This window comes from Mustela nivalis, assembly GCF_964662115.1.
Source record: "Mustela nivalis genome assembly, chromosome: 12".
In the NCBI taxonomy this organism is placed as follows: domain Eukaryota; kingdom Metazoa; phylum Chordata; class Mammalia; order Carnivora; family Mustelidae; genus Mustela; species Mustela nivalis.
The window spans coordinates 78,443,585-78,456,019 of record NC_139031.1 but is presented as its reverse complement, the minus strand read 5'-3'; the positions used below and the strand labels follow the sequence as shown (position 1 = coordinate 78,456,019).

General features: G+C 38.9%; 1 protein-coding gene across 6 annotated transcripts in view; it reads right to left on the bottom strand.

The window, feature by feature from the left end:
* Positions 1-6,913, bottom strand: part of HGF (hepatocyte growth factor) — a 99,813-nt gene extending 92,900 nt beyond the window's left edge. For 3 of the 6 annotated variants that reach the window (XM_082692516.1, XM_082692512.1, XM_082692514.1), the window contains exons 1-2: positions 6,610-6,913; positions 6,199-6,360 (exon numbers count right to left, since the gene is read on the bottom strand). In XM_082692516.1, the coding sequence (XP_082548642.1) occupies positions 6,199-6,286 (88 nt within the window). In that variant the 5' untranslated portion in view covers positions 6,287-6,360; positions 6,610-6,913. Of the gene's footprint in view, positions 1-6,198; positions 6,543-6,609 lie in introns of those variants that run through there. The other 3 variants (XM_082692515.1, XM_082692511.1, XM_082692513.1) reach the window with 1 other exon arrangement.
* Positions 6,914-12,435: the final 5,522 nt, after the last annotated feature.

The following is a 12,435-nucleotide window of genomic DNA, read 5'->3' as shown; positions in this document are numbered from 1 at the left end:
AGAACTACTGCTTCATTCTTGATGTGCCCAAAGTTACCTAGTTTCTAGTGATGGTTACCATCTTCAAAATGAGGATCAAAATGTCTAAGAAACTGCATCTGTTGTACAATAAGGATGGGCATGATTGTGCCTCTCCTCTGCCTGCCAGTTCTTTTGAACATCCTTATAACAAAGGCAGTAATAATATATTCATTTTTAAGATGAAGAATCCAAGACACAGGGAAAAATAATTGCCCATTTAGCAAACCTCATTTGAAACCCAGCTGCCTCACTTCAGAACCCCCAGCCCCCGCTCTTTAACACTCATGATGCCATCTTTGAAAAAAAAAATTCTAAGTAGGTAGAAATATGGCTTATAAATATTTTCTGAAGATCCGGTTCAGAGCTATCAGTAGAAAAGAAACTTGGAGGCTTGAGCAGGAAATGCATTCCTGGTCTTTAGATGTGGTGAAATGTGCCAAGAAAAGAAGGTGAAAATTTTTGTGCAGAAAACTTGGAAATATGGCTAGCAGAGTGAGGTACAAACAATGGCATCATACCCTCAATTTGCCAGCAACCACTGGCTCCAGTTGGTTTATTAAACATGCAGATGCTATTCATTCATGTCCAGCCTCACCTGAAGTCCACAATAAATAAAAGAAAACATGAAGTCCTCTAAATTTCTGGTCCTCTGTAAAACTCTACAACACAATCCCCAAAAGACTGGTACTAATTTCTGTAAAAATGTTTTCATTTTTAACTTTTCTTTGCCCTACAAGATGGAATGGCCATGGTACAACAGATATAATTTAAAAGACATTTTAACATAGGAATTCATTCAACCAAATAATCTATCAACATGTTATTTATTGAGTGTGGAGCAAATGACTTGCATAATGTTGGAAGACAGACGATAATCCTGGCATTCTTACCGACTTGCCAAATGACTTTGTTTAATTACCTGAAATGCTAATATACTGATGACTCGGTCTACTAAAATAAAAGTTATATTATATTTGGAGCTATTTAAATTATAATTATTAAGTAAATATTTAGACATTAATTTGGATAAAAATGTTATATATGTGCAAAATTTCAGCTTTGTTTTTGAAATTCCATTCTTTAATTTCTGACATAGAGAAGAAATTGTTAAGCTCCCAAGCAAAGAAGTGGTATAATTCTTTTCACATTTTGGTTTCTGCCACAGAACCATGTTAATGGAAGATATTTCTCTGCACTAGGAGTTTCTTCCTTTGACTGTAGTGCACTATATCTTAAGTGCTGTGAAGTGTTTCACAGAATAGTAATCATCTGATTTCCTATGTAAATTGGAGTATTTCTTAGAAACAAATAATAGTTTATGGATGCTGAAAATCTATTAAGTAAAACTATATAGAGATATGTGGATTATATACATATATATATATTTCTCAAATAAATTCAGTTACCTAAAAATATAGAATTAAAATTGGCCTGATGAATAATGTGTTTACTATACATATCTAAATGTGAGAGAAGAGCAGAAAACTAAATTTTAAAAGCCTGAGGCAAACATTAAATTCAGAAATGTATTTTACTAATTAGCAAATAAAACAGAACCCCTTGTGAATGCTCCAGTTTCTTGGCTCAATACCATGCAATATGAAGGCAAGTATTGAAGACTCCTGTAGAGAAAACAGGTCTCTGTGGGATTGTTTGTTGTGTTTAATCCTACTGATCCTCAGTTGTCCTATTGAGATGTGTTAATGTGTGACTATACCTCATAAAAGTAGTCTAATTCTTGCTTGTTTTTTTTTTTAAGATTTTATTTATTTATTTGATAGACAAAGATCACAAGTAGGCAGAGAGGCAGGCAGAGAGAGAAAGAGGAGGAAGCAGGCTCCCCACTGAGCAGAGAGCCTGATGTGGGGCTCGACCCCAGGACCCTGAGATCATGACCTGAGCGGAAGGCAGAGGCTTTAGCCCACTGAGCCACCCAGGCGCCCCTAATTCTTGCTTGTTGATAAGTTTTTCCATCACGTCTTTCATCTAAAGATAAAAAAGCATCCAGAAAAGCAAATAAATCTATGATTTCCCTTTACTAGATAATAAATAGGAGTGAAAAGCTTGTATGGGGCTACAGAGCTAACCAAAGGCAATGGGAACCAGATACCAGAATCCTCTTTTCACTATTTATTTCTCATGATTGAGAAGCTTTCCTTTATAATTTAGTCATTTCTATTGGGTCAGTAACAAATTACTCAAAAATGTGAAGTTCAAGCTCGTTGTACATCATGTAATCCAGGCATCTATAAAACTAATTTCTTCTTCAGTAAAAGAAAAATTTAAACAGGAGTCTAAAAGACAGCATGTCAAAATAAAACTCCTTTTCTGAAAAGATATTCAACTTTTTCTTCCATATGTATTAACAACTGATGATTGTTTTACTGAAAACAGTTAGAAGATCAGCTTAATTTGGGAAGAAACTTAAAGAAACAAAAACAAAAACAAGAAAAACAACAACAAAAAAACCCCACCACTTTGGATCAGATTTTTCCCTACTTTTTTTTTTTGTTTGTGTACATAATTATTAGTTGAAGTTTATTAACAAAATATTGAAATGAAATCAAAGGATGAGAGATCACTGCAACTTTGTCATGCTTTCTTGTACTTTAAATTACAACTCCTTTCTCCTCATCTCCCAGTATGGGAAAACATTCTGGAAGCTATATTTCCTGAAGAACCAGAAATCCCTGTTTTAGAGCTGAAATCATTAGGATCTTAGTGAAAACCTACAAACAGAAAGTAGGGTCAAATGTATCAAGGTGCTTGAAGAAAGACACATTTCTCCCTCTGGTCCCTGGCCTCACACTCATTTCTCTCAGTACCTCATATATTTTCTTCTCTGTATGGACTAACCACTGACTTCAAAGGAAAACCATGCAAGGAAAGGATTTGCAGGGTGTGGAAAGAAGCAGGAATCTGGCTCCACATATTCTGAGAAACCTACCCACATGATTAGTGATTAACAGCTTGAAGTGGCAAGATGTTAAGATGAAAGTACACAAATAATTAATGGAGGGAATGGTTGTGACTGGAGATTTTAGCCTTCCCAAAGACAAGAATCATAAATACTAATTCACAGTCTCATTGCTGTTATCTAGGGCTTAGATTTCCCAGTTGGTATTTGAGAAGTAAGCAAAATAATCCCTTCCAAAGAGGGATTATACAATGAAGTGTATTGAAGATGTATGTATAATGTATAATGAAGATGATACAATGAAGTGATAGTCAAGATGTGATTCAGGGCCTCCCTTCTTCATCTTAACTCAGCTTCCTTGTTCAGGATGTCATTGTCACAGACATTTCTTCCTGATTTCTTCCCTCACCACCTGTTTCTGCCAACAACTCTCCCTCCATGCACCAACCAAAACAACCATGCTGAAGTACAACTTAAGTCAGGTCTCTTGTCTACTCTTAAGATTTCCAACTACTACCCAAGATGTTCAGAACAGGTTGGCACAATATTCATGCTTATGCATGCAACCCTATCTCATTTTTCTAATCCAAGGCCATACTGGTCAGGTGCTCAGTGCACCAGTCGCACATGGTTACCTGTCCTCATGCTTTTCACCTCTATGTCTTTGGCCACTTTGTGTTCCCCCAACTTCCATACTGACCATACTATTATCCATTTTTCCATATTCAATTTGGGTACCATATTTCCCCTAAATTTCTTAAGCTAGAAATGAACTCTAAACCATAGTATTATAGTATTTCTAACATGGAGATTTCATATATTGCTTAGAAAAATGGATTTTTAAAAAACAATTTCAGTTGATTTCACTGTTTCTGGCTTCAGTATAAATAAAAGGGCAAAAAAAAAAAAAAACAATAGCACATATTGCCTTCTCATATATTTGGGTAGGAATCTCAGCTCTATCTCTTTACCATAAGATAATTAAGGTTGTTAACCTCAATTTAATTTCAATTTCCCATGTAAAATAAATTGAATACTGCAAATCTTATTAGAGTTAGATAATTTCTTTTTTAGGACATTGTCTATAATAGTTGCTTAACAAGTGTAGGTTTCTTTCTCATTTGTCCATCTTTATATTTCCACAGGTTCCTGGACATTAGATGCTTACTTAATGCTTCTTTTGGTACCGAGAATTGTATATCTGTTTCCAGTGTAGGTGGAAGTGGATGGGGGTAATTCTATGTAGACCAGCTCCTCCTGTAAGGATGGCTTGGATCCACTATTTGCATATTTCTTAAGAAACATTGCAATAAATGATCTCCATTATACATTCTGTTATAATTGGTTGTCACCTCATTATAGTATCCACTACTTTTCTAACATTGTATTATTTTGCAATATGTACAAATGTAGACTCAGGATAAACCTAAAAGTATAACCAAAGCAATTAACAACAACAAAAAACCCTAAATGTTTAATGTTAGAAGATATAAAAAAGGACAAACTTTATATGTTCTAAGGACTATCCATGGTCTCCATTTTGGAGAATGTTATTAAAAAAAAAAAATCTATCAAAATAAACTTGCCACCCAACCTAAGCCAGACCCTTTTTTGATGACAATTTTAGCATTATCCACTTCAGGAATTATTCACAGCATATCTGTAATTCCCAATTGGCCTTGCCTTGCCTGCCAGCACACTCTTGGGCTACATTCTCCCTATACTCAGGAAACGCTGTCATTTCAACATTAGCCAAAGTGAAATATAATTACGAATGTATATCTCCTGCCAAAACTTCGTAATGCATGCCAAAAACAAATAGACGTTGTCTATGGTTGATCTACCGTTTGGGTTTCCCACATTGTGTTTCCTTTGCATTAGCAAGATGATTTCAGGTAACCGTAATATACTTCAGACCGTCACCATTTGAACCTTTAAAAATGAAAGCCCTCCAAATATTAGCCGTGATTTCAGTTTACGCTCAAAATCCCCTAAAATCAGCAATGCCTTATGAGAGTTCATTTTAGCATGACACACCTCAAGCATGATAACCTGCCTGATGGAACTAACTTCTTTTTCACCTCTTTGGAAATCGTACCTACTTGTTTTCAAACTGGTCCTTCCTGCACACTGTTGTTTTTCACAAGGACCACTCCACAAGATAGAAGAAGAAAGCCATGTGGGTCGAATGCTTTCCCTTGTCATTTAGCAAATTCTCGATGTTTTCAACCAGGGTATTACATCAGAAACTGATCAGAGCTCTGATAAATTTCAGATTTAGCTTATCTCCAAAGATATGGCCAGCCCTCTGGTTTGTATTATGAAAGGGCCATGTCTACCATGTGGGCATCTGTTCCATTCTTTTATTCCCTCGTGCCTACCCATGGTGCTCACTACCTTCTCCCATTGGCATCTCAGCCACTACAATGAGAGTACAAACAAATACAGATGTTTCCTCTTGCCCTGATAACAACAGAAAACTTCCCAAAGCGGCAAATGGAATCTCTACACTTCCAGGAAGGTAGTACGAACTCCCCAGCAGTTCCTTCCCAACCTGTAAATTCGAGGGAGAAAATGGGAGACTGAAAGGAGCCGTTCGCCAGCTTTAATCAGAGTCACACAGTTTGTGCCTCTCTTGCACTGCAGTTTCAGAGGGCAGGCATCCATACCCAGACAGAATGAGATCTCAGAAGAGAGGCTTTCTCTTTCATTTTTATGACATGCATATCTCCAGAGTTTAACCTGCCTTCTCCAGATGAAAACCTGGATAAAGTCATCATTTAGCGCTGAAAGTTGACTGAGTGACATGGGGTAGAGGAATGTCATGGCAAATAATCCTCTGGAAAGAAGGGAGTCCCTGTTGTACTGACAGTCACTCTCCCCTCTTCAAGCCCAGACCTTCTGTTCAGCTTTAAACTTGTCCAAACCCAGCAAAATTTCAGCCAGCGTTAGCACTTCATTCCTGCCCCACAGTCCACAACCAGGAGGCTAAGGGGGAGCCTGGGTTGGGGTTGGGGAGAAGGACACATTCAGGGGATGTTAATTATCATTGTAAATGCTTTGCAAACAGAAGAAGAGAATATCAAAAGAAAGAGCCGAGATGTTTAAAAAAAAAAAAAAAACAAAAAAACAAAAACAACCCATGCCACACACGGAGTTAAGAAAGGATGCTGAGGCAGGGGTGAAGAGGGTGTTAAGGAGAGGAGAGGTTAGCAGGAGAGAGTTAAAGGAAGACTCATAAGGAAGAAGAGAAGACTAACCTGCGTAGGGGATGGCGATGGGAAGCAGAAGGAGATGGAGGAGGACATGCTGCAGCAGCAGGACAGGCAGAAGTTTGGTCCCCCACATGGTGCTGCCGGACGCGCTGGCGGATCCCACTGGACGAGATGCCTGGCTGAGAGAAGCCTGTTCCGACTCAGTGCCTAAAAGAACCAGTCGGCTCTGAGCAGCTTTTTATTGCGATGAGCTAAGTTTGTTGTGTGATTAACTGGAAAGATCTAGGTCTGAACTCCCTCTTACGGTAAGAAACTGTTTAACAACAGCCCTTACTCTCTTCCACCCCCTTTCTCTCCTCACTAACTTCCCCCCACCTCCACCCAACAACACCAAAGAGATCCCAGGTCCCCGCCACAGCCGCCCCCCCCCCAACTCTGCTTAGGAAAGAAACTTACAAAGAAAGGGTCACCTGGCCTGAGGCCAGCTCAATTTGGAATCTCGAGCTCCAGATCCCTGTGACTCCTATCCGAGTAGGGAAGGGAGGAGCAAGGCTCAGCCCAAGAGCTAAATCAAGGCACAGGCAGAGGACCAACTCGCTAAATTTAAACAGGAAAATACATGTGTTTACATGTCTCTTTGGGAAAAGAGGAAGGGGAAGCAGCAGCAGAAGAAAGCGAAGAGCTGCCTTTCAGTCAAATGTGCTTTAGCTTCTAATCTGTCTGGTTTCCCTGCTGGAGCAAAGTAGGGATTCAAAACACTGACACAGGTTCCCTGTGTGGGAGAGACGGGGAGGGAGGAGGGAGGCGGGCGAGGAGGCAGAGCCAGGCAGGTCCAGCCCAGGTAAAAGGACCTTAAGTAAGAAAAGATGTGGTATTGTGGGGTAAAAATAAACAAGCAACAGACACCCACTGTGTCAGGTAAGAAAACTGCCCCAGCCCCAAATGCTCAGAGCAGGCAGCTTTTGGCAGCTACACTAACCTGTGCAAACAACACAAATGTACCTAAAGTGCATCAGAGCAACTTGTCTGATTTGGGATCTGTGATAAAATCTGGTCATGCTCTTTCTTAAAATAGCTAAGAGATTAGGATTATCTGCTGCCTGTCTCTGACAGATAAATGCAGCATGGACTATGTGTCCATATACCACGCACGCACGCACGCACGCACGCACGCACGCTCGTATGTCTGTATGATGCACGTACCTTCTAAGACTTCAACTGGAAATCTCTCAATCCATTTTAATTCCTAAATAATGAACGTGCCCCTCTTCTCCAGCTTCATCCCTCTGAATGCACCACTAGCCTCCCAAAATCTAAACAGAGAAATAGAGCGATTGCATGGGGAGAGTGGAAGGAGGTGGGGGGTGGGGAGACTCATATCTGCAGAATCTGTGAGATCATGGCTCAAACCTCTCCTTTTACTGAGAGGATTGATTTGTCTTTGCATCTCCAGGTGATGCTCTGACTACTTCAGGCAAGAGCTGACTTTATTTGGAATGGCTTTGGGGGGATAGTTTCCTGTGCATCTCTGAGATGGGCACAAATGGGAACCAGCTTTTCTGTTGACAGAGGAAGAGAAAGTGGGCATGATGTGAAAATGACTTTGGGGCAGTGTGCAGCTGCACAGAAGTGGTAGTGGGCAGAATTAATGCCATCCACACAGAACTGCCTTCCCTTCCAGTGCGGCTGTCATTCGTCCTCCTCCAGCTCCACCCACTGCCCCCCCCTCCAGAGAACACCCAAGTTTAGGATAGCAAGAGAAGCCTGGGATTAAGAAAATTACTTTTCAGTTATCTACTTTATAGTAACTTCTCTTACTGTAAATCCTTTTTAATCATTTTCTCCTTATAAAAACAAAACTGAGCAAACTGAAAAATCATTTGGCAGCCTCTCCCTGGTATCCCAAATATCCATGTTACTGTCTTTTTGCTTTCTGATAGGCTTTTGGAAAATCTCAGTTTCAGTGTATTGCCTGGCCGTGATCCTGAAATGCCCCACAGCATGTCTTGTGCTCTATTAGGGATTCAAACTCTTTTTTAAAGAAGTTAGATTTTTCTAGAAGTAAATACTCGTAGTAAAGAATTAAGGAGACCAGTCTTTGTTTTTTGTTTTTTGTTTTTGTTTTTGTTTTTGTTTTCTCTCTCTCTCTCTCTCACAGAAAGCAGAATAGGGCTCTAAGCATGATTGCAATTATCATTATAGGCTTGGAGCAAAAGCTATCTTGGATAAGAGATTTAGAGCACCACAAGGAAGTTGAATAAACTTATTTAATAGGTCACACATTTTCACAATTTTTATTGTCACACTAAATACAATAAACATGTAAACCTATCTATAATTGTATGTTTATATTTCTCTTTTGACAGGTTATTTGGTTTCTCTGTGTTCAAATGATAGCTAATATGCGTTGAACTTTTAGTATATGCTGGCATTGGGTCCAATGCTCTTTAAAATTTGTCTTATTTACTCCTTACAATAAACTCATAAATAGAAAGAATTATTATAATTCCTATTTTATAGCTGAGAAAATTTAGGTAAATTATTTCTCTCCTAAAATAACTTCCAAAAGATCCCAAAGGAATAAAGATCCAGGTATGAGACTCAAAGATTTGGTCATAGCCCATAGAATGAAAAAATTTCTGTAAGCCCATGAGAAGAACCACCTGTCTTTTGTTTAAGATTATAATCTCCAAAATTAGCCCAGGATGGACCATATAAGAAATGCTCGGTAATAAGCTACAAAATAAACCAATATATAAATAACTTAAAATCTCCCTAAACTATAAAGAAATATGCACATGAAATAAATTATTAGTTGTGCTATTATTTCACTTTGTCCTGGTAACACATTCCCTTTGTTCTTTCTAAGTTATAGTAATGATGATTTGCCCATCCCTTGCTCTCACCTTTATACTCTTTAAGTGTTAAACTGTTTGTAAAAGTCTCCCAAAATGTGTCTGAAAATGTTTTGATAAAATAGAGAATCTTGTAAGGAGAATTTTTAATTGCTACACCCTGTGTAATTACTTAAACGCAAGTTGAATAATCATTGCCAATATTATATCACTTTAAATTGATGATAACTTTGAAGTCTCCAGTAAGCCATATAAACTAAATGGATTGATAGGAAAAAATGTACATTATTATACTTGCTGTTTTAAAAGGTTGCCCACGGTTTTAAAAAATTATAGTTTCAAAAGCCCCAAGTTTTCAAGCACAAGTGATATTGGCATTTGTACATGGGGAAGAAGCTGATGCTCCTTTGTGCTTTGCAGACCACGGATGAGTTCTGTGCTCTTGGACGAGTCATTTCATTTTAATAAATCACTTAACAGTGACTGGCACATGCATGGTGCCATTCTGTTTGGCGCCTCTACTCTTAGACCCAGTTTAGTCAGATCCTTAGTTCCAGGTGCCACTAATTGAGAAAATTAATTAAGCTCCTTAAATTCTGTTTCCCTTCCACTAAAATGGGACACTATGTGCCAGGTACTGTGCTAAACATCTCACAGGTATTATCTCACCTACCAATCCTCCTACCTGGGGGGGGGGGGGATATGTATATCTAACAGGTATACATATTTATTTCTTTTTCTTTTTTTAAAGATTTATTTATTTATTTATTTATTTGACAGACAGAGATCACAAGTAGGCAGAGAGGCAGGCAGAGAGAGAGGAGGAAGCAGACTCTCCACTGAGCAGAGAGCCCGGTGTGGGGCTCGATCCCAGGACCCTGAGATCATGACCCGAGCGGAAGGCAGAGGCTTAACCCGCTGAGCCATCCAGGTGCCCCCAGGTATGTATTTCTATTGCCTCTGACTTATAAGTAAGGAAACTGAGATTTGGAGGTGGTATGTAACTAGCATTCGGTTAAACTGTTAATAAAGCGTGACTTGAAGCCACAGCTGTCCAGGTATAAGTCGCCACATTGACAGAAATCCAGATTGAGAGATTTCCAACATCCTTCCCAGCTTGAAAATGTGATTATTCTACTGAATTCTTTAAGAGTCACCATACTTTTATACAATTCTTATCTCCCACATCTGAGAAAGAGGCACCTGTGTAATTTTTGGTGCTGCTTATCTTTCCCATGCAGCCATATTTTCTTATTCTTTCCTTCCTTATTTGTTACACCCTCTAACTGGTGATTTGTCATCTATAGGACTCACCACTGAAGAATTCGTGTTGACTAACTTTAATGTAGGAAAGTACTGCGAAATTCATCGTAATTTGTATTAATTTTCTTTATATAATACGGTTCATTTCAGAGCACGTATATAAAATGTTGGTCAACACACTAATTCACCTTAGCCTAAATCCAAGGGGCAATCATCTGAACGTTTGTGTTCCCCCAAAGTGCAAATACTGAAATCCTAACCCCCAGAGATAGTAGTATGAGGAGGCAGGGGCTTCGGGTGATATCCTCATGAACAGGATTAGTGCCTGTAAAAAGACACTCCAGAGAGATCTCTTGCTTCTTCCACCTTATGAGAGCACAACAAAGCACCATCTGCGAACTAGAAAGCAGGCCCTCACAAGACCGAATCTGCTGGTGCCCTGATCTTGAACTTTCAGCTTCCAGAACTATAGGAAATAAATTTCTGTTGTTTGTAAACCAGCCACTCTGTAGCATTTTGTTATAGCAACTAAGGACTAGGACATGCGTATCTTTTATAGGAGCTCCTCATGAAAAAGGAATATACACTCCAGGGACAGAAAATGGGTATTGGGTAATTGCTACACAGAAAACAAAATTTAAAAGTGTGTCTAATGCCTAACACTGAGTAATAGTTCAACTAAAATGTTGGATCAGATAGATAACATTTTTAAATATATGAAGTGGAATCAAAAATCAGAATGATACAAGCAGGTGTGATGGCATATTTAATTGAAGAGTAGGTACAGTGATCACACAAAAGCCTACATCTGTACTGTCAGTCTGATGGCCTCAAGGCATTTATGCTTTCATAAATTCCAATTGAAATTAAGTAAAACTAAAACTGAACTTTAAAGCTCTGCTTTGTTCCAAATACTCAGTAGCTAAATGTGTCCAGCCACCAGTTCTCCTGGTGGGCCATGCAGATAGAGACTTTCATCATTGCCAAGAGTTCTATTAGATAATGTTGCTCCAGTCTAAGATGGTTAATATAAATGTCATCTAAATGTGATTACAGGCTCAAGGAGAGGGGCAAGGCAAGACAATGTTAATGATAAAAGAGGATACCAAAGAGTAATCTGTATACTGGTGACATTTCATCTGAAGGTCCCCCCTTTCTCTCCACTCCTACTTCACACAGTTTGAACATGCCTAACAGGACTTCAGTTCCTTTGTCTTCTGAACATAGAGTAACAATGACTGAAGACAGCTCATTGTTGAAGGATGACTCCAGCACATAGTACGGACACATACACAGAGAAATTGGCCACGAGAGAAACTTCTTAAAATAGGGATTTTTAACAAAACTTCTGTCTTCTAAGGAATCAGATGCAATCTATACTTTTGATTAGAGGGTCCTGGGAACGTGGCAAGTCTTTGCCTATAACATTAAAAAGAAAAAAAGAAAAGAAAAGAAAAAGACCTGACTGAAAACAATAGACAGGTCTTAAAGATGAATTATAGGCATAATGTAAAGTTGTTGTTGTTTTTTTTAATTCAACATGGATTAACCACTAAAAAAGACTCTAAAGTTTACTCAAGCAAATCATAGACTCATCCACTCACTCATGACTTTTGCCACACTCCCAGGAAATCTGTTGCAGAGTTTGTGGTGAGACCACAAAGCAACATCCAGGGAAGCGACAGTAACAGTTAAGAGTATGTCATCACAAGGTAGGAATTGTCAAGTGAGTTAAAAAGCAGGGTTATCGGGTGCCTGGGTGGCTCAGTTGGTTAAGTGACCGCCTTCAGCTCAGGTCATGATCCTGGAGTCCTAGGATGGAGTCCCACATCAAGCTCCCAGCTCCATGGAGAGTCTGCTTTCCCCTCTGACCTCACCTCTCATGCTCTCTCACTCTGTCTTTCTTTCTCTCTCTCAAATAAATAAAAATCTCTTAAAAAGCAGGGTTATCTTTCTTCTAGAAATATGTCATATCCACTTCAACAGAAATCGCATTTTTTCCTTATTGTTCACTCATGTTTATAAAGCAGTAGCATGACACATATTAAAAGAAATTCTCCAAAAATCAAAAGGACAGTCCTAACTAGAACTGTTTCTTGCCTTTTGGGAGTAGAGAAGATAGGCGTTGAGAACACCAGGAAATCTGAGCTAAAACTAAACTCTA